Source organism: Cydia strobilella, chromosome 12 (genome assembly GCF_947568885.1).
Source record: "Cydia strobilella chromosome 12, ilCydStro3.1, whole genome shotgun sequence".
Taxonomy (NCBI): domain Eukaryota; kingdom Metazoa; phylum Arthropoda; class Insecta; order Lepidoptera; family Tortricidae; genus Cydia; species Cydia strobilella.
Genome location: NC_086052.1, coordinates 11,833,432 through 11,860,345, shown reverse-complemented (window position 1 = coordinate 11,860,345; position 26,914 = coordinate 11,833,432). Strand labels below are relative to the sequence as shown.

The following is a 26,914-nucleotide window of genomic DNA, read 5'->3' as shown; positions in this document are numbered from 1 at the left end:
CGACAACGTCGCGACATGTTCTCTCCGCGAAGTCGCGCCGCGTTTCACGCACATAGTCTGGAGCGACCTGAAGAGGAAGCATTTTTTTTTCTTTTTGTAATTATTTTAAATTACTATTTAAAGTTTGTCAAAGGACTGTCTCATTTCAAACATACACAGAGAAAATCATACTATCTTTGTCTTACACTTGTACTAGCACCCAAAAGAAAAGGATGAGTATAGTTGGCATTCCCCTCTTGTGGGTTTTGGCAGGAGAGAATAATCCCTCCTGGCCAATGTCGACGTTTTATAGCCCGCTCCAGACTACGCGGCGCGAAGCCGCGAACGCGAGTGTGGAGTCGATTTCGCTGATTAGGGCCCTTATGACATACAACGCACGAAGAGAATGTTCGGTGAATATTTAATTTTTATTGGGAAGTAATTAAATGATCAGCTATTTTTAAAACTGATCATCAAAAAAAAAATAGCCATTAAATCATTTGGGCGGCATACAAATATGTTGCCGGCAATGCAACCATATACTACTCTTTGGCTGCTGCAACTCTTGTTCAGCAAATAATTCACAAACGGTCAACATTATAAATCAATATCCATCTACTTAATAAATAGTTGAGCTGCAAAATTATTATTTGGTCAGCAAGATTTAAATATTGGTTAGCAGTTTAATTGAGACGTATGCATATTAAACAAATGGTAATCTGATATAATAAGATGGGTTGCGTTTGATTTGAAAAATCGGCAGGGTTGCAGGCGGAGCGGAATCGTGTGCGTGCATTTCATTCGATGATTATTAGCAGTCACATTGCGGTGTTCTAACATATTTGTTGGTGATATTTATCCGTTTTGGTATTTTGAGAGTATTATAGGTGTAAAATGGAAGATATTAGCTACTAGAAAAGTGGGTTAGGTTAGGTTAGAACTGCGACCTTCACAGAAAACAACTGCTACTAGAAAAGTGGGTTAGGTTAGGTTAGAACTAATTTTTGCGGATCAGCTAAATTGTAATCCAAATTAAATAATCCGCTTACCGACTGACTGCTTAACAAAATTTGATTAATGGTGGATCGCTTACTGCCGATCAAATAATTAATTTGCCAACCAAATCAATTTAGAGCACTCATTATGACATTAATTGCGAACTGATTTTGAAATACTTGCTAACCTTAAGTTGCTGATCAAATACACATTTTGGCTGACCAAATATATATTTTTGTTCATCAAAATAGGAATATTTTGCAGATCGATTAAATAACACCCATTTTTATTTGATAAAAGGAGAGTATAGTTATTTTTGTTCTTATTTACTGACAATTTGGTTTGACTAACTATATAAGCAAATCTTGTCAGTAGAAAAAGGCGGCAAGTTAAAAAAATATCGGCGCGAATGAATATCGTCCCCTAGAAAATTTCAATTTCGCACCTTTTTCTACTGACAAGATTTTCTTGACCAACATAATACATGGCCGCACCCATAAGCGAGAGCGAGAAAGAGATATTTGTTTCTCGCTCACACTTATGGGTGCGGTGTGGCGTACCGTGACCTTGGTGAGGTGCGGTAGTGTGTTACGACTTTAAGATGTCCCCTAATATTGATTTATTTTTATTTATTAAAATAAAAATAAAAATCTATAACTAACAAATATGCTCAAATCATTAATGTTTATTTAAATTTTTTCATTATAATCTCTATAATATTAACTAAATTTAATTAATTATAATCTCTTAAAACCTTAAAACACACATATTCTCGTAGGGCAACATATTTGACACGTCGCCGACATGTCAGCCGACGTTTCTTTTCTTTTTTCGACAATCGACTGAATCGACAGCCACGAAGTACGGTTCATAGCTTATTTTGTGAAGTTTGTGCTGATTCTTACAAGAATAAACAGTGTGTGTAATAACAATTATTTATTAAAAATTACAGTTCATTCATAACAAGATGTCCGGAAAGACGAACAAGGCTTTCACGAAAGAGGAAGAGCTGCTGTTGCAGGATTTCAGTCGAAATGTCTCTACAAAGTCGTCGGCTCTATTCTACGGGAATGCATTCATCGTATCTGCTATTCCCATATGTAAGTGTTTATTTCCTAATACAAAGTCTTTCCTAAGCGTAATTGATGACCTTTTCATTCATTAAACTTATGTGCCGTTATGTGAAAGTGACCGGATTTTTTCGTGTAGGGTTGTTTTGGAGGGTGCACGCTCTTGAGGTGAGCTCGTCCCTGGCGTGGTTCGGCGTGGTGACGGCTGCCTGCACCTGGTTCCTGGCGCTGGCGTACCGCAACACCAAGTTCCAGCTGAAGCATCGTGTTGCGGTGAAGCGCGAGGATGCTGTGGCGCGCGAGATGTCGCGCAAGCTCGCCGACGACAAGAAGATGAGCAGGAAGGAGAAGGACGAGAGGTAACTAATAAATTATACTCTATTGTGCTCTCCATATGTTAGCAATTCAAAAGTTGTAATTAACCTGATAAGAACTTTTGTTACTTCACTAACAACCCTTGTATTCTAACAATTGTTTGTTATGAATTAGGTTGTTACTTAGTTATACAATCTGTTGCAAATAAGTTTTTCTTGCTGAGTTTTCATTATCAAACTTAATTTGATAACTTTCCATTTGGTGTGCATAGTTTTTCAGTTTTGATTCAGTGTAGATAAAATTTATGTTTCTGCATAAACTATTTGGTGAAAGTCACACAAATAAATCTTAATTAAATAAAAGTGTTGAATGTAGTAATGTTTTGTTTTCATAGTTGACCAATTTCATAGTTTGCCTATTATTATTTGGAATGTGTGCTTAGATATTTTGGAAAGTTTTTTTAAGTATGAAGCTGTTTAAAATTATATTATTTTACCATACTTATTTCTATTTTTTTTATACCATGTCGGTGGCAATCAAGCATACGGCCCGCCTGATGGTAAGCAGTTACCATAGCCTATGGACGCCTGCAACACCAAAGATATTACATGCGCGTTGCCGACCCTTTAAAAACCTGTAATTTAATTACACACTTAGTTCATTAAGTCCCAAAAACTGGGTTGTCATTAGCTATTTATAGCTAAATAAAATCGAATTGTTAATTAGCTAATCATAAAGATATTATAGACTTTCTCTTTTTCTACTTACATAGATATTTAAATATTCCATTAGTCATGTAATGTTGTTGTTAATTTCAGGATCCTGTGGAAGAAGAATGAGGTAGCTGACTATGAAGCAACCACCTTCTCCATCTTCTACAACAATGCCCTGTTTCTGGCCATCGTGATCCTGAGCAGCTTCTACCTGCTACGCTCCTTCACACCCACTGTGTATCCTTTTTATAAAATATTACTTTCTGCATGTGACTTTGTCTGCAAAGAAGTTGTTAAACTGCTTAGTATAGTATGCTATGTTCTTTTCAAGATTATAAATTATCGGTGTGTCAAATTTTAATAAACCTTTTTTTGCATGAAGGCGAAATAAAACTCCAAAAAAGCTTTCACATTTTATAATATTAATGCATCAAGTTATACTAAGGGTAAGGGTAACTGCTGTAAAACTGTAGTCCTCAGGTGCTAAGTAGTTGGCACATCTGGCATTTTTAAACATTTCATACTCTAGTTAAGTATTAATTGCTTTTTGGTTACAAAATGCATTGAATATCGTGCATTTTGTACAAGGGCTGTAAGGTCTTTGTGTGGTTTGTAACGGCTGGTTTAATTTTTAGCTGCCAGGGATTGTACAGTCACACTCTCTGATTGTTATGACATTTAGGGTTCTAGCTAAATTTGACAATCCATAGCGTAAGTATGGAACAACCAATTTAGCTAGGACCCTAAATGGCATAACAATTGCAGTGTGATGATACATTCTGACTATTAATTTGATTAATTTATTTCATATAACAAAATAGCAATCTTTTGTGGTACTGTAAGTATAGCTTACTTACTTTATAATGAATCTACTTCTTTTATACACATTTATTGAAAGGGGAGGAATACTATTTTTGAAATTAATGCAACTAACAATACCTATTTCATACCTTATTCTGTTTGAACACCATGGATCTGGCACCTGGGATCAGGAAAGGGCTGGTTTTTCCATACGTATTTATTCTATTATAATTAATTTAAATATCATGCGTTCTACTAATGTCAATCGGTGTCATATTTATGTTATACAGAAATAAAGTTGGTTCCAAAATAAATCATATGTGCTTGGTGTGAAAACTTGACATTTGAAGAAACTAAGTATTTATAAGAGTGGATTCAAGTTTAAAAACACAAATGAAATAACAAATTAAGTAAGTCCTTTTCTTGGTTTATTTAGTATTTAGTGTATAAGTAGATCCTAGTGAATTTTAGGTCTATATCAGTTACTGCAGTTCACATTCCATATTTACATAATCTGATGGTTTATTTTAATCTTGATTGCAAAAAGTTTTTCCTTAACAGATTAATTTACAGCAATTACATTGTATCCCTGACAACGGCATCTGGACTCCTGGCCCTCCTCTCCACGGGAACCAAGTGAATTGAACACTAAGTGTTGTGTGTTTGTGATGAAAGTTGAGCGCAAATCTCCTCCGACACCGGGAGTGTACACTTTAGAATTAATATTTAAGACAAGTTGTTCATAATTTAATAATAAAACAATCTAAACAGTCTTCAGAAGTTTTATTTACACATTACTATAAAAGAGAGCTTACATTAGTAAACCTTATCAGGTTCCGTAACTTAGAATATTTAACCTATTCAGAAATCAGCTGATTTAGTTTTCCAGGGTGGGTTAAGTACACGTAAAATCACAAACCTCGTTTTCACTCTTTAGTCGAATTTTACGACTTATATTTACAATATTCGTATATTAGATACACTGCTTAATACTGCATAAAGTAGGTATAGGTATATTTATGAAAAGAATTACTATAATTACATTAAAACAGAAGCATTCACACCCTCAACATCATGTTAATTCTTGTGCACATAGGCAGCAACATATTTATTTGCCGAAAAGGCAAAACAAAAAACTCATCTACACCAAAAGAATGAAAGTCCAAAATCAAATAGTTTGATAAAAATTTCAAACCACGAAACAATAGACAAGTGACATAGTCTTGATTGCATTAATTCATTAAATAGGATACAAGTTAAATGTCCGGTCTGTCTACGAATTCCTAGCGTACTAATAAAACTATTTAAGGAATAGATATTTTTTATCCAACTTTATACAGTAACAGCATCGTTTCGGACAATTTATCATTATATAATTCAGTTTATGAAGAACTGCTCCACCAATAATAATACCTTGGGCGAAATTCCCAAATGGTGGCCGCATTACAAAGTACATACTATTTCTTATCGGCAATAAACTAATTTCTATCCTCGTATGATTCTGTCCCTATTTTTCAAGTAACTGTGGTTCCAGTTCGGCGCCCTACATAACTTCCACTGTGCTCGTACGATTTGCAATCTTTATACAAAGTTGATTTTCCACGATAAAGAGTTTCACCAGATGGCGTTACATTACTGAGACCTCGCTTATATCTAATTAAGATCTAATGAAACTCTTATTTCGAAGGACTACAACAAATAGAGGTTACCTCTATTATTCGCTACCTTAACACACTTCGGGCAGATTAATCTGAAATATTTTGGTCCTAGACGTGGTACTAAAACGAGGCTGGTCGCTAGGCGGTGCTGTCAAATCCATGTTCACGGCGGAACGCTGGTTTGTCAGATGCTCAGTACATCATGCCGGCATGCAACGGCTCCGTGCGCTGGAAGAATACGTTGGGGTTGCTGCTGAAGGTGGGCTCCACGGTCGTGTACAAGTTGCCCTCCTCGCGCACCATCATGCCTGCAAAACACTCCACTATCATCATCTATGTCTTGACCGGAGACAATCTGGTTGGCCGGTCTAAGTATTTTACAGATAGCGCCAGCATAACTTGCCCTGTCAATCTCTAGTTTTTATTTTTGTGACCTGGATGCAGGGACCGGACAACCCTTTCCGCGATAAAACCCTTTCAATGGGCGACACTTAAACACGGCTAACACATTGAAAGACTTTCCCTTTTGAACTGCAAGCCCATTCATACCCTTACCTTTGACTAACCCTTACCGAAAAGCTAACCAAAAATAAAGCTAGCTCTTAATAAGGGTTACCCTTATCTTTAAGCGCTTTTTATAAAGGTTTCCCTTTGCGTGAAAGAGACAGGATTAGTATATATCTACGGTAGTGTATGAAAAGGAAAGAAATACGTGCCTAGTCAAAGAACGCCGCCGTTGCCGCCGACGATCGCTCGGATTCGAAGTAATGTGTGCTTTATGAACAAGGTAGACGACTTAAATTAGCACGCTTATATGCTAAAAGGGAAGCCCTTTATAAGGCTAACCCTTATAAGCAATATGCAAGGTGTTGGTGAGCGGATGATAAGGGTTTTGTAAGGGTATTTGGGCTACCGATTACTCAAATGTGGTAGCTTTATATAAGGGTTTTTAAAACCAAAACAAAGGGTTTCGTCTGGCAAAGGGTATGGTGAGTTAAGCCTTATGCAATACCCTTATAAAACCCCGATAAGGGATAGCGGGCCGGTCCCTGCCTGGATGTCAGCCCTTTAAGCCAAATCTATTAGAACAAAACTAGAGAAAGGGGCAAGCTATGATGGCGCCATCTATGCAAACCTTTGACAGTTGCAACCCCATTAAGAAATAAAGACTGTTTATCGCTACACAGGTTGAACTTTTTAAATGGGACACCGAGGGCAGCTACCTGATCCTGTGCTGCTACGCTAAATTGGGTCTTAGGAGATCAGGAAAAAATGTCCAGTGTGCGACAAAATAGTCAGCAAGGGATAAGGCAGCTGCCCCCAGCGCCCCAATTTAAAAATCCATCTGTATAAAGTCGCGCGCCTCGCCTTTATTTTAGATAGTCTCAGGCAAAAAAAAAAAACAAAAACAGCGCGGCTAGTAAACTTTAAAACCCTTAGAGGGGTCACAAGATGGCGATGCGCTTTTATATCTATGGTGGTAGTATGGTGGGATCATGTATAACCGTTAAATATATAAACCTCAAATTTGGCGTGATCAATGATCAAGCATGAGTCAGTCTTAAGAGGAAAGTGGATGACCGCTTCCACTTTAAGACCCCACTTTAAGTAGGTACTCTCTGGATATTAATATTACCAAAGATAGATATAACTCCGTAATAGATGGATACAGTCTAAGGAAAAAACGTGCCTCGAAAATCACGAAAATTTGATTCTCGATCAGACGGCGCCACTAGCTTTGGCCTACTCTCGTATAGAGGGCGTTACGGTTTCGTTTGTTATTTATAATTTTAACGCATATCAGTGAAAGAACATGGGTCAAAAATTCAAAATCATATAAAAATAATCAATGCAAATAAAAAAAAATCATTTATCTATATTTAAATACATTTTAACGTATTTTTATAAATCTTCATTTTTAGTTTTAAAGTGTGTCGATAGATGGCAGTGAATTTACAGTGGTTACAAAATTTACTATGACAGTACCGCTCTATCTTATTATTACCTATACCAACCCAGTATTAAACCTACCCAATATTAACCAAAGGTATGACCCTTCGTTCGACGTTATCAGATTTTTATATTATTCATAACCGCCAGTCGTAGCACGGTACGCTTATCACCATAGTGATAGGGGAAACCATGCTGCGCGGGCTGGACAAAAAATTATTCGCGATATTAGGAGAGCCGGGTACACTACATAATTCCGATGGTGACAAACACCGAATTTGACAATTACGATTTTTGAAATCACGAATTCCGAATTGCCATTATTCCGAAATTTTAAATTCCGAACCACATGATTCCGATTATAACAATTCAGACAGTGAAAAACGCCGAATTTTACATTTACGATTTTTGAAATCACGAATTCCGAATTGCCATTATTCCGAATTTTATAATTCCGAAATGACGTTATTCCTTTTTTAAATATCCTAATTTTTAAATTTCCGAATAACGATATTCCGAGTTCGTTTTCTTGAGGGTCGCAGTTCCAACCTAACCTAATCCACTTTTCTGGCAACAGTTCGTTTACTTGGGGGTCGCAGTTATAACCTAACCTAAACCACTTATCTGGCAACAGTTCGTTTTCTTGGAGGTCGAATCTCCGAATCCGAATTTATTTATGCCGAATTTTTATACCAAAAAAAATTTATGCCGAATTTAACGTGATGCGGCACGACAGGCACCCGTAATAATTACTAAAACGTGAGTCTTCATTTTTTAATATCACGAATTTCATTTTTCCGACCTTACAAAAGACTGAATTTCTGAATACCGAATTACTCAAACGAAACGTGTCTTCATTTGAATATCACCATTTTCATATTCCCGACCTTACAAAAGACCGAATTTCTGAATTCCGAATTATCTTATTTCCGATCGGACAATGGTTTTTCGGAATTTAAGAATTCGGAAAAACATTTTTTCGGAAAAGTGTTAAATCGGAACTTTAAGCTTTCGGTAAAATGACAATCGGATTTAAAATTTTCCGAAATAGCACATTCGTGATTTTCTTCCGTGTTTTTAAAAATCGTAATTTTGATATTTCGGACTTATAAAAAATCGGGATTATGAAAATCGTGCTTATGAAATTCGGAAAAACATATTTCGGAATTATAAAATGAAGAGCCGAAATTGTATTTTGAAAAAGTAGCATGCGGCTCGCGAGTCGCGGTTTATTGAACGAAGCAAATAACATCTCATAGCTACATTAAATCAGTCAAGCCATTTAAATATGCGTAGCTAGGTATGCACAGGGGTGTCTGAATCCCAATTGATTTACCTACTTAGTTCGTAAATCAAACTGCAATACCTACTGCGATACCTAGTAGGTATTTGAGGGGCACGGCCATGCCCCCGCCAAGACGAGACAAAGGGCAAAAGGCAGTGCCTATCTTTTCTCGCCACGTTTCCTCGTATTTTCGAACCCTCGTAGTTTCGGCTTGAATAATGCTAGAGAGCTGAAATTTCCTGTATACCATGTAGTTAGTAGACTTATCAAAAACACCAATACTTTAGTTTTTATAGATACCTAATATTTCACTGTCCGAACCATATGACATTCGTGTCATAGAACTGACTGTTTGAAGACTTTTACTCTGTAAGTCCTAACTTTATAAGTTCTAGCTGTATAAAGCCAACATCTTGGTCAAACAGTAGGTACGGCTTGTTGTCGTTGCAGTCACATAAACACTCCCTCGGTGGACTTGCTGTACAAAGTAGTAACACGATACAGGTCTTTAAGAACTGAAAGTGTCATTACGGGATTGTCCATATGGCAGTAACGAAACGGCCAAGCCGTACTGTTTGACCAAGATGTTGGCTTTATACAGTAGAGCTTATAAAGTTAGGACTTACCTACAGAGTAAAAGTCTTGGTACCTACTAGGGGATCTGATAACTTTTTAGTATAAAAGCTTTATGCGCCTAGTCTTGGCAACCCTTTACATGAAATGTTTTTGGGGTGATTATGTATTTATACAGTGTTACTTGTGCAATAGGATTAAGTAAGTGATTATAATTATAATAGGATGATAACAGTAAATGACAGCGTCAGGGAGTGGTACTTATAAGTCGGAACATAATGTAAGTTTACAACAAAGTGTAGAAAATACTTTAAAATCAAATGCAAATGAGTATTGTAATAGGGCAGTGCAGTAATGTTATACCTACCTGGTGGCAACATGTAGTGATAAGGCGGGTAGTGGTAGTGCATTAGAGGGTGCAGGGGGTAGTGCGGTGGGGGGCACAGAGGGCGCGCATGCATGTGCGGCGAGCTCGCGAACATCGCTCCGTACAGATCTGCGAACAGAATGCGGCAAATTGCGATCACATCTCGGTGCGTGGAAGCGCTAGTTCTTACTAATAGCGCATTTTAGATACTTAACTAACCGGCTGGCTGAGCGGGCGGCTCCTTGCGATCTAGCACGGGCGGCGGCGCGGGCAGCGGCGCCGCGGCCGACACCATGCCGTACTTCACGGGCTTGAAGTGGAAGAAGGAGGGCGAGTACCCCGAGCCGCCGGCGCCCAGCGAGCTCAGGCCCTCGTCGCGGTCCGCGTCCCAGCGGCCCTCGCGGCCCAGCGCCGCCAGCCGACGACCCTTCGGCGCGAACATTAGCGCGAACACCACCGCGCACGTCGCCAGCAGCCCCGCCGCCACGCACGCGTCGCGGTGCCGCTCGGGTGCGCCCAACGCCGCCGCCACCCAGCACACCCACACCGCGGCCGTCACACCGCCTGCGCCCGCGATGTGCGTCGCCTCGCGGTAGTTGTCGCGGATGCCGCGCGACCGCAGCGCGACGCCGCACACCACGGCGATCAGGAACGCCGCGTAGCACAACGACATCAACAAGTCCGATAATTGCGTTTCACATCTGCCCGCGTCGGTCATCACTCGCGGTGGCGATCCGCCTAGCCACTGGGCGCCGATGGCCACTTGAATCATTACCGCGAAAAATAACAAAAGTCCTTGGTAAGCGGCCGGTAGATACACACCACCGTTCAAGCTTAGTAAAAATACACACTTCACGAGTAGAGACGCGAATACGATTACGTATGCGACTCCAGTTCCGAAACGCACGGCACCGCAAGTGAACATAGTGGGAGTGGCAACGTACAGTGCGGCCGAAGCGGCGCAGGTGAACAAACCGAACAGCAGCGTTTGACCCAGGAGTAGGTGACGGCGACTGGGCGCCGTGCGACTCGCTCCCCACACGACAAATGCTTCGAAACCAGCGATCATTGCCATACACACGCAGGCCAGAGCCAAAATTGGAACCGCCCATGATTCCTGCCGTAGAGCTCCCATCGATATACGCGCCGTCTGTACAACCACTGTCGTATTTAATGGACGGTGTGTAGTTGTAGATACGAAAGGTCGCGAAGGAGTGGGTGGCGGGGGCGTCGATGAAGTTCTTTGGGGCACTACAAAGTATTCAGTGCTCATTTCAAGCCGGTGAGCCTCGGTACGGGCTGGTCGTCGAGGTGGAGGCTCCGTGTCCGAAGGAGCCTCATGATCTTCGAAGGAGGCTTGTTCTTCATACTCCTGGTCATACTCCTCATAGTCGGCACTCGAGACGTGACGGTCGTGAAGCGCGTGGCGCGGCGTGTACGTAGGCACGCGCGGCGCGAGTCGGTCCCCGAAGCGCGCGGCGAGCGCCGGCTGCGCCAGCGCGGCCAGTGCGGCCAGCGCGGCGGCCGCCAGCAGCGCGAGCACACCCGGGGCCGCCATCAGCCCGTGCGGGCCTCAGCGGCCCGTCTCTCCCAGCGAACACATCGGCGCGGCTCCCTCTGAAAACGATAAACGTGCGCGTCAGTCACGCCTCGGTGCGATATATGTCAGGTCGAGTCGCGACGTCTCGACTCCGCGATAACCAAACAAAGAATCTCCCGGTCAAACCGGTTCGTCGGTCGCCAGGCACACCTCCTAGGGATCCTAACATTGCCGATTTCGTATTCTTTGTTGTTTTATTTTACATAACAAAGGACGGCATAGCTGAGGCGTGCCTGCAGTCGGAGTCACGTATTCGCTAAATGTCCTTTGTCGCTAAAGGTCGGACAGGATGATAGGTACCGATAATTTCATAGGTCTTGAACAGATGGCTATTTTATGAGAGTGCGATATCAGACTAGGTACATTTTTAAGTTGTTATTAAGTATGTGGCCATGTTAAATGCCACAGAAAGTTGTTGAAAGTGTTGAAATGAAATTGCAAGCTAGCCACCTACCTACTTGTCAACATATTAGCATTTAGTTAAGAGGTCAAATTGAATACAATGCACTCAAGGTCTCATGCATAGTCGAAATTAGGACTTTCAAAATGCTACCTACGCAAATTTGCCACTTAATGCTATTTGGTACCCTTGTTATAATCCCTCTAACACTTATTTGCTTGCTATAATTATAATTATAAATTACTTAGTATGTAGGTATAAGCAAAATGGTGTAATCATCTTTACGGGCATGTAACGAGGCGGCCATAAGATTAGACATTATAATAGGCGTGCAATTGAATACGTGTGTGGATACTGAGGATATAAACACAGCGTGGCTCAGGTTTGTTGTTCCCAGATATCAACCGCAGGCGAGCGTTTGTTTGAGGTAAACCAGAATAAGTAGGTATGCCACCTTTACGCTTCGTTGTTTCGAATGTTAATGTCACAGTGATACCTACTAGTTCGCTTTAGTCGAACGTTCAGTATAGCTATGGGAATCCGGTCAGGGCTCGGCGCGACGTCCGACGGGGCAACGAACGTATTAATTCTCATCCCCAAGGCACAAGCCGATACTTGCGTGTCTATCTGCCCCGTGCTAGCGCCGCTTTATCCTCGACGTGTGATTGACACTCGCAATCACTCCTATGAAACACTTGAGTATGAAATTTCCGCCTAAGTCCTAGGAGTAAAATTAATCGACGTTAGAGCCTCGCTCTCGGTCTCTAGTAATTATTCAGGCGTAAACTGTCATGTAGTTTTAGACATTCACAAAAGGAATTATAAGTAGGTAATTCTTGTTAGTTATCTACTTATTGCGGGATTCTATTGAGTATAATGTTAAAGGCCAATCTTCAGCTAATGGTTGTGTCCAAGCCGGTCCAGCTACATAGGTAACAGCCCACAATAAACGAAATAGCAATGTAAGTTTTAAGATACATATAAACTGTAATTTTCCAAGCAAACGACTGCAACTGTTGCATTCTGGAGAGCAATTGTATGAGAACCTATAACAACTATGACTAGAGTATGGCTGGTGGTTAAAATGTCACCCTGTATTTCGATTGTATAAAATACTATTACGTTCTAGGCATCTGCATATACATTACCTATATGTGTATAGATACTCACCGATGTCGTTAAAAGTGAATGATAAGAAACATTATGTACTTCTTTTGCAGGAGCGTCCATATACCCTCTCGCGATAGGTATCCCTATCCTGACATTGATGGTAATGGCAGCATAATACTAAAATTACCTCAATTTATTGACCATAGTATCCACCTAATTTACGAGCCGTCACTGCATTGTATTCTTGTCTTAAATGGGAGAAGCCATAAGGAAGTTTTCCCAAGCCGTATGGTAGGTGTTTACATACAGGGAACCGTTTCTAAAAATAACATCTATAGAATACCGAAGTGAGTTAGCCGTGACGTTGGAAGCTTTAATACGTATAATTCATAGTCACAATCTGTCTTAACGATAGGTACGTCTGATGCAAAATAATATGCATCTCGCCCCGTATAAGGAAGCCTCTAATCCAGGCGAGAGATTACGTAGACAGGTTCACGGAACCGGATCGTGACTCTAAACTTATTATCCGAATCAAAGTATACAGATCGCATTGTGGGCTGATTTGGCGCTAAAGTAACGGTGAGGAGCCGGCATCGCACAGGCAAACGATCTCGCAACGGTACAGCGTAATGTTATCTTAAATCACTTCCAAATATTCGCGTGCAGCGACTATTTAACACTGCTGCCAATTTGTTTTGTTTTGTCTGATATCCTAGATATGCGAAAACAAATTTAATATTGTTTCTACCGTACGTGTTACTACATTGAACTACTGTAATGCTAGATGTTATGCCGTCTATTACAAAACGATTATGAGTAGGTATGTGTTACATATAGGTAGGTACATACACCTGCAAGATTTTTCAGGCTGTTTTAAATAACAAAACAAAGTAAACTTAACGTTCTCTTGGATATGTTCGAAGAACACTAAACTAAATGTAAACATAGATTTAGTACTTTGCCAATTTAACTAATTCGTTACAGAATGCATTCTGCCGTCCATCGAATTGTTACGCAAAATTGCAAAAAAAACTGACATGTGCAGTGTAGTACCTTTGACGCAGATTTCCTTCGAGTTTTTTTTATTCACGTAAATTGTATACTTATATACAATTGATTCGGTCAAATTGTGTTTTTTGAAAAACAAATTATAGCCAGCTAGAAATTAATGTAGTACCTATGTAAGTATAACTTGATACCTTTGGGTATGGTACTTTACGCACACGATGAACTTCGATTAAATTGAGATCCCCATAAGATTTCTGTCAGTATAATATATAATAAATAAATTGAACTTCAAGAAGTCCACACACAACACATTACATGAATATGGTGAATCTTACCAAAAAGTTGCATTTAAGTCCAAACCTCTGGGACAACTCGGGGCACGTTCTAGGGATTTGATTACGAATTGTCGATTTATATTTATACACATGTGCTCACTGAAAAATCCTCGATTACTAAAAAGGGGTTCGATCATGTCCGATATAGAACCTCTTACTCTTAAGATAATAAAAGTATACCGATGTAATTTCCATCAAAATAATCACACTATGGAATCAATTTTAAAATAAAAAAATTATACACGTTTTAATTTGTTAAGTGTTTAAAATCCAGATAAAATAATAATATTTATTTATGTTAAATAACATCTAGATGTTGACAATAGCATCGATATATTTAATTGTCGATAAAATGTATTGCTACGTCACTTTAGTATTAGTGCCCCGAGTTATCCCAGGTATGCATATAACCTTTTAAAATTTATTAAGGATTATTTCTTACCTTGATAATATTTTTTTTCTAACTATAATACTTTTCTCAAAAATTAAAAAAAGACCGTCAGCTAGGATATATTTCATGCTAAATGGGGGGTTGCGTCAGGGGAAGAGGAGGGGACGCTAATGTGCGTAATGCACCATACCGAAAGGTACACACTAAAACAAAAGGAAGGAGAGGTATATATACTACATTCATTTCATGCTGGGTAGGTATAATTTGTCTTTCCCATACATTAGAACGACATAACTTGACCGAATCAAATGAATTGCACATCCAGTTACCGAAGAGACCTACTTCGGTACAATATCGGTACTTGATTCATATTCCATATTTGAATCGCTACGTATGCATAAACTCTACGCCCCATGACGCGCCAACTTTCTTGAGTTAAATGCATAGTTTACGCGCGCTAAGGTGTCATCTATGAGTGGAAAGTCAAAGTTTTCCTCAGCATGATACAGAGACAATGAGACTTAGGGAAACAGAGCGTTGTTCGTGTTCGCCCGCGCGTTGTAAAAGTAACAGCACGAATACTCCGGGTGAAACTCGGCTGAACTGATTGCGCCGAGAGTGTTCAGCTCAGTGCGAGTTGATACCACGTCACATTCTTACGTTGCGGGCAATTATTCAATAGAACTTCACTTGCATCAGTCATTGAGGCTAATCTCTGGAATTTGGCATAACAAGCATTATGCACTTGTGTGTAGGTACTGTATTTAGAATTGGTAGAAATGTGAAATTGAAATGGGAAGTAACTAAGTCACTACTGTCACTAGGTACGTGTAACGGCCTCCTAGCTTAGTCGGTTCGGTAGTGATAGTGACCTGCCGTGCTCGAACCTTATTAAGGGTATTTATTTGTGTGTTTTATCATCACGAATGTTTGTTCCTGAGTTATGGATGTTATCTAATACCTATTAAGTACATATGTGTATTGTGTACCTATGTATTTAGTTATATACGTATGTACTTATATCGATATCGTCGCCTAGTGGTATCCATAGTACAAGCTTTGCTTAAGAGTTTTGTTTATAAGTAGTGAAGCTTTGCTTAGTTTGGGGCTCGGTCGATCTGTGTAAGATTGTCCCCAAATATTTATTGAAGTGTTTAGGTTGCAACTTTACAACAACTTTACAACTGCTGAATGGAATTTCGTTGAGCCTGAGCTATTAGATTTTGCTCTAGTCTGTTTTTTTATTCCGTAGACTAAAATGACAACCACAAATGTCAAACGTAGAAATAATGTGACCAGCTTAAAACAAACAGTGCTGATCTTTGATTTCGGTTTGTGAATAACCGATAAATATGAAATTAGTTTTAGATTTAAAATAAACACCTTTTATTTATGCAACGTCAGTTACCAGAACATTAATGTGTGTTATTGACTTATTACTTATTAGTATCTGGACTCAAAGATATGGTTATGCTTGAAGTAGTTTTCAGTTGAATTTAATGAGATTTAAATGTAGTACACGAACAAAAAACAAATTTAAGTATTAAATATCTTTTGTTTGACAAAATATTGTCTTCGGTTACCGCGATAGTTACTCATGAAATAAAACTATGAAAATAAACAATAAATGAAATCTACTCGCTATACTTACATGATAGGAAATAAACAATAAATAAAATATACTCACTACTAATCTACTCAAACATTAAAAACATATGACATTGACGTATCGCCTGAGGTATCGCCGACCTGACGCAACGCCATTTTGGTATTTTTGGTTTACGTATTCGACATTCGCTACTTTACTCGTATAGTGATCGGATTGCGTTTTCTCTCGTCTTCATCAACAAATATAAGTACCTCCCAATAGTTTATTTTCGGTAAGTACCGGTTGTAGCACATCACTTTTTATAAGACAGGTAACAGACAAAGTTTAGGACTGGCAAATTTAAATGACGATGGTTAAAACTTACCTGCAAGCTTTAATTTCGAGTTCAGGTTGATGTTCTATCTATAAACTCATTTAAACAGCATCCATTGTTAAAGGCACACTAAATCTTGATCTGACTCAACATAAATATCCTGATCATCGTGCTTACCGACATCGATAAGATCTATTTACATAATATATTGATAGAAGACGTTGAAAATGGCTTTTAATCGTTTGTACCGGTCGGGGGCCTGTCTATAGTATAGTGGCCATAGCTATTAATATCATTTTTCACCTCAGCAGCTCGAACAAGCCTACTTTCGTCACTCCCTGGAGTAAAGAAAGTGCGACTTTCCTCACTCCAGGGAGTGAAACAAAGTAGCTTTTTAATTTAGTGAAAGCCATGAACTGCCACTTCATACTTCTATTACAAATTCGTATTTTTTTTCTCCTTATTATTCTGTGTAGTTCGAAATACATTTTAACCTTTAATATGTTCTCATTCTCACTACTGAGGTCACTATGTGCAACACGAAAGCAAAGTTATTTTACATCTCGTGTTTTTGAGTCCCTCGCTACGCTCAAGATTCTAACTTAGAATCACTCGCTTCGCTCAAGCTTTCGCTTTCTCGGGACTCCAAATAAACACTCGCAAGAAAAACCAACTTTCCTCTCTTGTTGCACAATAGTTGTCGCCTATGTAAACATCTACAGAATGTAACAATAGTTATTTGTTATACAAGGGTGCAAAGTAGTATTTTACCCGCGAGTGTTTCAACACACGAGAAGTAAAATACATTTGCACCCGTGTGTAATACAAAACTTTTCACCTTACTATTAGGCCAGGAAATAAATGCCCAAAAAAAGGTATAGAGGGAAATGCTTGGAACACAATTTTTGACTTCGTAGCTTTGTTTGTAATACTAGTTAGGAGGTGAATATATCCAAAGTCCCCGGCCGTAACCCTGGTGCTGGGGAGGAGAGGGGGGTTTGAAGGTTCCATTTTTCGGTTTTTCGATTATATGTCGGAAACTATGCGTCTGAGCGACTTGGCCACTTATACAAAATGAAAAGAGATTTAATTTATTACAAGTTTTATTCAGTCAAGTTTTTCGATATCTTGTATAGTTTTTGAGATATCCGCTCTTGAAGGTTTACTTAGGGCTCTCATTTATAAATGAATTCAGCACCCCCGATTTATACGAAAACGTTACCAAACCCGGCCTAGCAGCTTTACTGATGTAGATAATCAAGATATTAATGAGAGCCCTAATACACCTTCAAAAGCGGATATCTCAAAAACTATACAAGATATCAAAAAAAAATACCTACCTAATAAAACTTGTAACAAATTAAATCTTTTTTCATTTTGTATAAGTGGCCAAGTCGCTCAGACGCATAGTTTCCGAGATATAATCGAAAAACCGAAAAATTTTCACCTTCAAACCCCCCTCTCCCCATCAGCACCAGGGTTACGGTCGGGGACTTTTGATATGTTCTCTCCTAACTAGTCCAAACAAAGCTACAAAGTAAAAAATTGTGTTCCTAGCATTTCCCTCTATACCTTCTTATTGCTTGGCCTATATAGCGAGGAAAGTGCAACATCCACAGGCGTTAGATCACCTTCATCACTGGAATCACTCATTTTTACGATATATAACAAAAAACTCAGGAAATTGTGTATTTTTACGTGAGAAGTTTTTAAGTAAAAATTTTGTTGACAATGTTGACATTTCTGACGTATGAAATGTCAATGATGCGTTTTGAAATTGCATTGACTCAACTCGTGCGTTCCGAATTATATTTAACATCTTATTAAAAACAAACGTTTTTTATGGAACTTAAGGTTTATGACATAAAATCATTAAATAAAGCTAAATTTGGTATTTTTTATTAGATTCTCAAACCATTCATTTAATGATAATTAATATCGAACGAACCATTATTATGAGCGTTTTACGTTTTGTTATTATCTGTCAAGTTACTTAAACACGCTCTATCCAAGGTCAAATTACTTTCCCCACTAGTGGATATAATGCGTTTTTCCCCGCTTGTTTTAAAGGATAAAAGACAACTTTCCGAGCTAGTGAGGGTAAAAGGTCTTCGCTCGTGGTTCAACTATAGAATCCTTTCGCTTGCTCGTGTTTCAATTCCACACTCGCGGGTAAAATACAACTTTGCACCCTTGTATAATAAATAACTATATTTACCTACCCGATTATGGGTATGAGGAGCATAAGGAACTAAAATATATGCGATAGTTTTTGGTGTTATTGCTGATAAGTAAAGTACCTACGTCATTCAATCATTCAATGTAAACAAAGTCTGTCATTAGTTTACTAGTTTTCCGTTTCTATTATTTAAGGCCAGTATATAGCTCAGAAGTCTAATTAATAAAGGTTAGAGTCGATTACGTACTGGTCCTGGAGGAAAAAAATGCGAAAGTGTTTAATAACATGTACGTTTCCACCATGTTTTAGGGTTCCGGTAGTCAACTAGAAAACTTTATATTTTCGCCATGTCCGTTTGTCAGTCTGTCGGTCTGTCTGTCCATCCAAGGCTTTGCTCCGTGATCGTTAGTGCTAGAAAGCTGCAATTTGGCATGAATACGAGTATATAGATCAATCATGCCGGCGAAGTGGTAGAATAAAAACTGGAAACAAAATAAAATGGGTGTGTCGTACGAAGCGCTGCGAAGGTACTCCCTTTGCTTGTTATACATTTACTACTATTAGTAATACTATAGTAATATCAGTAATAGTATTAATAGCCCCCGTTCCCTATGGAAACCTACACTGAGCATGGCCCAACGTGCTCTTGGCCGGTTTTGTATGTAACCTTACCTAACATACCTACCTAATAGTTTAAGTAGACAAAGTTAAACTAACTAACAAATAAATGACGAAAGACGTGACAAACACGCTTATAAGTAGCTCGAGCTAAAATCTTTTAGATGACCGATATATGATGTAACATGTACCTATTTAGAGTAGTCATAATTACACAATGAGATTACTTTAAATGTATCTCATTGTTTACATTTTGTATGTGTACAGAGCGATTATTTTTCAGGTAGTTATCTGGCTGCTTGCGTAAAAACAATAAATTATTTCTATTTCAATCGTTTACCTAGCACTTGCTACACAGCACTTTTGCCATACATGAAAAGTAAAAAACGATATTCGACTTGGTTTAATAACTACTCGTGACCTAACGTCTATTTGGCCACTTCTGTGAAAAATAATAGCCAAACATTAAGACGGGGCTCCCGCAAAATTGTAAAATTTTACACGTTTTAATGAAGAGCAAATGCAATGGAAAAAATTCATACGGAAACGACTATATTTCGGAAGGCCGACTCCAAGAAAAACCTTAAAAGGTTAATGTTGGCGCGATAGAAAAAAAAATCACGAAAACATGTCTAATTTTCATTTATTTTGTAAACTAGTTAGTGATAACCCGAACCGAACCGAACCGAACCGAACCGAAGGATATGACCAGCGAAATTTTAATCAGAGGTATACTTTCAGAATTATTGAGGTAAAACGTCAAAACCCGCGCGATGGTCAAATCTTCAGTCGCAAGTTTCGCGCGGCGCGCCATATTTTTTGTTTCTGTCCGTGAACTTTATGAACACATACACACACCACATACACCACATACAGACTACATATATACCTATAATTGTTTCTAAATTTCTGATGGCCGTGAGGCTACCAGTACCACACACAGGTGCCATTTCACTTGTAAAAGGCTACGCCGCGAGATAAGCACTACTGTGTTGAATCCTACAATATTTCATACTACGATGGTTCATATTTACCCCCACAAATACAGATGTGCCTTCGGAAAGTTTCCAAAATTTACACACGAATATTTTCGAAAACTTCTCACATGTTTGTACGGGCTATGGAGATCGATATTTTATGTTCCATTTCCAAAGTGAAAGTTTCCTTTATTTCCTGTGAAATTTTCCCGAATTTTCCCAGTACTTTTCCAACTTTTTGGAAACTCTGCGTTTTTCCACATTTGTACCCACAAAGTTCTATTTTTAAGTAACATGATTTCAGACTGAAAGGTTTGGCCCAGAATGGTTTTGATATGACTCTGAAATTCAGAGTAATATCAAAACCATTCTGGATTAGTATAGGAACTACGGAAGCACCTTGCCCGCCATCCATATATTATAGTGGTCTGTAAAGTTGTGCATTGCAAATGTGATCATGATTTGTCAAAAACTAAGTCGAATACGGCTCAAGTGGGCGTTAATTTGCACATCTTGATTCGCTAGTTACCGGCAATTTGGCATTGGCTTGAAATACCTACTAGTAATTATAGAGCAGTCAATGTTCCTTGTTACGTGAAGTTATGCAGTTAGTTAGTGTGAATCATGACCGCAATGAACTAATTGTTATTTTTCCACTTGTCAATATTTCACATCTGAAAAGTTTAACAACAATTTTTTTTTGTGTGGGGAAAGTTATTGTTTACCTCTCGTAATTATATTGAAACCAGACCTGAACATGCGGAAGATTCCAAGATTGAACCCCCGGAGTAGCGAGTGGTTCAAAATGTGGAAACAGGTTTTAGTGTCAATCAATATTTTATATCCAAAGGGCAAATAGAAAGGTTAGTATTTAATTTATGTTCATTCGTAATTTTAACGTAGGCAGCTCTACCACGAACCTAATACTAGTACGAATTTAAAATAAATAAAAATTAAATAAAAAGGAACCCAGGTGCGACTGTCCGTCCGTTCGTCTGTCACATATTTAGCTAAATATCTCCGGATTACTTATATTATATTAATTATATTATTGCAACTCGATTTTTCCTTAGCAAATTGTAGCTTTCCCTTTTTATTGCTAATGCATGTGCAACTGCTTTTTAATGAAGAAGTATTTGTTATTGTAAAGTCTTCGCTGGTCTCAGGTGTTGTTTAGGTGGTGAAATAAGAGTGAACTGTAGTATTAAATGCTGGTTTAATACTGCTTAGCTGCTTTTGGTTTAGTAATGCTGGTTTACTTTCTAAATGGCGGACGGACTGAAAATCAGCGCTGTGGTCAATTTCTGGTGAAGTGGTTGGCGCAGCATATGCTGAGCCCGCTCCTTTTGTCGCGCATGCCAATTTTTTATGTTATTTGTTTCCTGTAATTTCTCTTTTGTTGTGTGGCAATAAATGTTTTCTTATTCTTATTCTAAATTACGAAAAAATACAAAATGTGGCAAAGTGAATTGTCGTTAGGAATCGAGATGAATGGTAAGTTTTTGAAAGCTCTAACTGCAATGTTTTGAATACAAAATTGCCATAGTTAAATATTGAACATATAGATTTGAATGATAATTGAATTTATACATATCAATGAATATTTTATTTAAAAAATATGCACTTTGTTATAATTAATAATAAGACTATTTGTTGCATGAAATTAAAATTATTTAGAAAATTTATGAAGCGCGTTTTAAATTGCAACCATTAAAATTACGCTAAAGAAAAAGGATCAAAAATGAATCCATTTTTGAACGTTTCTGAACAGTTATTGAAAATTAGCTTCTTGTAGTGAGCAGCTAATTAAATTTCATTGCATGTTCCAGAAAAGTAATTTGCCAGCTAACAAAGAAGTGGTCAAGGTCCCCGAGGTCCGTCGGGCTGAGTTCTTCCTAATACTAAAGTAGGACGCATCCAGACTTGTGGATATTCTTCCATCTAGCCATATCTAGCTAATAGATTAATTAATGATTCTTTTATTAATAAATTAATAATGCTAATATTTACGACTATATTATGTTAGAAATACGACCGGCGAGGGCGGCGAGTCAACTAACGACCAGTTGAAGAAAAATATTGGACCTACATATTTCTTGCAAGGCATACGCAGTACGCACTATATGTAGGTACGCAGTTATATTTAAGTGAACAAGTAAGGTACAAAATGTGTTATGTTAAGGCTATTCAAACATAAAGTCGAGTCCATTTCATTCCTTTTGTTAACATCGATGCTTCAGTCCGACGATACTCAGAAGTCGTAATCGTAAACCCTTTGATTTACCGTAGGGATGTGGGCTCCAGGCTAATATAGTTTTGAAATATGCCCACGATCAAAGGAAAAATAACCTGTCATAAGATAGATTTAAGACCCCTGCATTTCGCAATGAGTGGTAGGTACTTTAAGCTTTATTCGTTTTGCCAAAGATAGATATAGGTATAACTCCGTAATAGATGGATACAGTCTATGGAAAAAACGTGCCTCGAAAATCAAGAAAATTTGATTCTCGATCAGATGGCGCCACTACCTTTGTTCTACTCTCGAATAGATGGCGTTGACGGTTTCGTTTTTCAATTTTAACGCATATCAGTGAAAGAACATGGGTCAAAATCATACAACAAATAATTAATGCAAATAAATAAAAAAACATATCCATATATATAAATACATTTTATGGTACCCTTATACGGGAACACCCAAATATTCCGAAATACGTTTTTCCGATTTTTATAACCACGATTTTCATAATCCCGATTGTTTATGTCCGAAATATCAAAATTACGATTTTTAAAAACACGATGGAATAAAATCACGAATATGCTATTTCCGAAAACTAAATCTGATTGTTGCTTAAAGTTCCGATTTTACACTTTTCCGAAAATATTTTTTTCCGAATTCCTAAATTCCGAAAAATCATTGTCCGATAGAAACATAATAATTCGGTATTCAGAAATTCGGTCTTTTGTAAGGTCGGAAAAATGAAATTCGTGATATTCAAATAAAGACTCACGTTTTACTTTAGTAATTCGGTATTCAGAAATTAGGTTTTTCGTAAGTTCGGAAAAATGAAATCCGTGATATTCAAATGAAGACCCACGTTTTAGTCATTATTACGGGTGCCTGTCGTGCCGCATCATGTTAAATTCGGCATAAAAAAATTAGGCAGAACTGCGACCTTGCAAACCCGAACTGTTGCCAGAAGTGGGTTAGGTTAAGTTAGAGCTGCGACCCCCAAGAAAACGAACTGTTGCCAGAAAAGTGGATTAGGTTAGGTTAGAACTGCGACCCCCAAGAAAACGAACTGTTGCCAGAAAAGTGGATTAGGTTAGGTTAGAACTGCGACCCTCAAGAAAACGGACTAGCAATATATTTGGAATATCGTTATTTGGAATTAAAAAAATTGGGATATTTAAAATAGGAATCAAATCAATTCGGAATAAGGGCAGTTCAGAATTCGCGATTTTGAAAATCGTAAATGTCAAATACGGCGTTTGTCACTGTCGGAATTGTTATAATAGGAATTATGTGGTTCGGAATTTGAAATTTCGGAATAATGGCAATTCGGAATTCGTGTATTCAAAAATCGTAATTATTAAAATCGGTGTTTGTCACCATCGGAATTGTTATAATCGGAATTATGTGGTTCGGAATTTACAAAATTCGGCTTTTTGAGTGTTCGGAAATATAAATCTTCGTGATTTTCATTACTCGTAATTACGATAGTCGAAATCTTGATGGGTCGAGCATTTAAAAATCGGAATGATAAAATACGACATTCTAAAATTCGGAATAAAAACTTAGAATTATGTAGTGTACCCTTTTTATATATTTTCATTTTTAGTTTTAATCGTGTGTCGATTTGTGTGTGGCAGTGAATTTACTGTGGCTACAAAATTTACTATGACAGTACCGCTCTAATATTCTTTGGTTTTGCCAGGGCTCCTCGTAAGTGGTACAGTCAGCATCATGTACAGTCAGCTGCAGAGAAGGGGTACCTTTTCTCTGCAGCTGACGTCCTTAAATACGCTGGCTAAATTTATCGCAATACATTCCAATGGGAATAAAATTAAGTGACGTAGAGTGAACTAATCTAGCCGTGGGCAAAATCGCATCTGTGAGGCCCTTTCCTTTCACTGTGCCCGAAGGGGCCTCGCGCGAGGCACCCCTTGGGGCGCGAGGCCGTGGGCGACGGCACACTTCGCCCACGCCTAGCTACGCCATACGCCACTGATAAAATATGTAAGGAGCGTTGCAATATAAACCTTAAGAACTACCAATGTATGTTCATCAAATGTTCATTGTGTCATCAAGTGACATTTATAGGAGGAGAGAGAATAAATAGGATAATGAATAGTAAATTTTGTAGTCACAGTAAATTTACTGCCATCTATCGATACACGATTAAAACTAAAAATGAAAATGTATAAAAATACCAAAAAAATTATATATGTATAATTACATGGATAAATGATTTTTTTTATTTGTATTTATTATTTTGCATATATGATTTTGACCCATATTCTTTCACTGATAAGTGTTAAAAAAAACGCCATCTAACCGAGAATAGGCCATCTGTTTTGTAGTCACAGTAAATTTACTGCCATCTATTGACACACCTAAACACGATTGACACGCGCGATTAAAACTAAAAATATCAAAAAATGTATATATGGATAAATGATCTTTTATTTGTATTTATTATTTTTATATGATTTTGACCCACGTTCTTTCAATTGTTAAATAACAAACGAAACCGTCAAAGCCATCTAGCCAAGAATAGGCCAAAGGTTGGTATTGGTGGTAGCGCCATTTGTGCGTGAATCAAATTTTTTTGATTTCCGAGGCACAATTTTTCCTTAGACTTTATTTATCTTATACGGAGTTACATATACCTATATGTCTTTGGCCGTAAGTAAGGCTACTCGTATTTTGGAAAACATCTGAAAAATATCGCGGTAATTAACGCTCTTAAAAATACCTATCTCGATCGAATAAATGACGAAGAAATCTGGGATAGATTACAAACACTTGTAAGCACTTACGTAATAGCATTGTTATCATTTAGGAAAGGTTCTTAAATATTCGTTTCTCATACCATACTGGTTTCAGTATTCAGTCATTTATTGCCTTCATAGGTACATAACAGGTAGGTGATACATAAGAATTAACCCTTTCTTGGGCACACTTTGATATTATACGACAAAAATGACCACCTCATAGCACCCTCTTTTTGTATTTTATTCTTTGGGACTTACAGGTGATGAGTCTTAAATCGTGTATTTTTTTATCTGGTCCGATAAAGTATTAAGTAGGCACCATCGGCTCTGGGGTTTGCTTCAAACTCAGAACTCGACTAGATATTTCCAGGTTTTCAGATGGAATTCTAAATTATCTGCTTAGGAATAATTAAGTAGATACCTACTTCTGAATCTGAAAATTCATACGATAACCATATTCTCTATGGATGAATAGAGAATATGGTCCAAACATACTGAAGGGTTATCCAACAACATACGGAAGGGTTGATGGATAACCCTTCAGTATGTTTTAATGGATTTGCTGAAGGTGTAGGTATGTACTGCGTGTTTTGTTATATTCAGCAAATATTTGTCTGAAATACTAATACATACTGATGATATAACGTTGTTTTTGTTTAACAACACTCAGTCACGTTCCGCACGAAGAATGTTACATACCTAATTACCTATGTATTAATAATATTTCGGCCATTCCGGAAACAAAATCTGATGTGTCCTGTAATGCAGGTTATGTAGGTATAGCAATTTTGTTTTTTTTTTCTGACAAGTGTGAAATAGGTAGTTTTTTTTAGGAATTTTACTGTTTAATGTTAGCGTGCAGAGCATTGATGAGGATTTAAAACATTACCTGTGTATTTGCTTTTATGAAATGTGAAGCGAGTCTCCTTATTCCCTGAAGACACTAAACGAGCAATATAAAATACGGGCGCATTATGTAAATGAAAGTAAAGTTGTTCAGCCACTAGCTCCGTGCTTGGACAAGCTGGCTACCGGTCCTGGATAATGCCCATTGCATCCATAAATGGTTGAGCATTAATGGCTAAATCGCCAACTATACTTATCTAAAGAGAAGCGGGAGTTGTATAATTTAATTAGAGATCGTGCTTACTTACTCATTAGTTATTAGTTATTAGGAACCACCTCGCCAGAATTGAGTTCATGCGATCTGGAACGATTTGTTTTGATAATTCAATTAAAACTTGCTAGATATGATCTGTAGCGCCTTTTGAAAAGTAAATTTAAGCTTAACTACGCTATACTTACGTGTAGATAAGTAAATTTGTAAAAAGGTCCTTCGGGCAAAAAAGTTCATCGTCCAAGGTGAACAACAGGGTCAGTGCCAATCGTTTAACTTATTTAGCCCGGAGAAGGGATGCGCGGGCCCTGATAAAGAAAAAAAAAACTTACATGTATAAAGGTTGGCACTTGTGATAGTCGAAGGAGTTTGATAAGTATTAGATCCGATTTGCGGGCATCACCGGTTGTCAGTTATCACTACCGTGCGCGGGAAATGCTAGAGCTCCATGCGTGCGAGTGGCACAGAGTCTGGGGACTAACTAAGCGAATTTCTGGGTGTCCGTGATGTGTGACGCTCGCGCACGTGCGCTATGCCGATGCCGGCGCG

The 26,914-nt window shown here is 38.1% G+C and overlaps 2 protein-coding genes across 4 annotated transcripts; one reads left to right on the top strand and one right to left on the bottom strand.

Annotated features, from left to right (window-relative positions):
• The first annotated feature begins 1,781 nt into the window (after window positions 1–1,781).
• Window positions 1,782–4,647, top strand: LOC134746136 (translocon-associated protein subunit gamma). 3 transcript variants are annotated; one of them, XM_063680423.1, is made up of 5 exons: window positions 1,782–1,836; window positions 1,928–2,075; window positions 2,185–2,404; window positions 3,179–3,310; window positions 4,448–4,647. In XM_063680423.1, exons 2-5 carry the CDS (start codon window positions 1,943–1,945, stop codon window positions 4,512–4,514), a joined length of 552 nt encoding a protein of 183 aa, XP_063536493.1. In that variant the 5' UTR covers window positions 1,782–1,836; window positions 1,928–1,942; the 3' UTR covers window positions 4,515–4,647. The 3 variants fall into 3 exon arrangements, with proteins under 3 accessions (XP_063536493.1, XP_063536494.1, XP_063536492.1); XM_063680424.1 differs by having other exon boundaries at window positions 1,827–1,841; XM_063680422.1 differs by lacking the exon at window positions 1,782–1,836 and having other exon boundaries at window positions 1,860–2,075.
• Window positions 4,643–26,914, bottom strand: LOC134746135 (uncharacterized). Its single transcript, XM_063680421.1, has 4 exons — window positions 26,698–26,914; window positions 9,927–11,324; window positions 9,708–9,836; window positions 4,643–5,840 (listed from the first exon to the last, which is right to left on the bottom strand). Exons 2-4 carry the CDS (start codon window positions 11,263–11,265, stop codon window positions 5,725–5,727), a joined length of 1,584 nt encoding a protein of 527 aa, XP_063536491.1. The 5' UTR covers window positions 11,266–11,324; window positions 26,698–26,914; the 3' UTR covers window positions 4,643–5,724.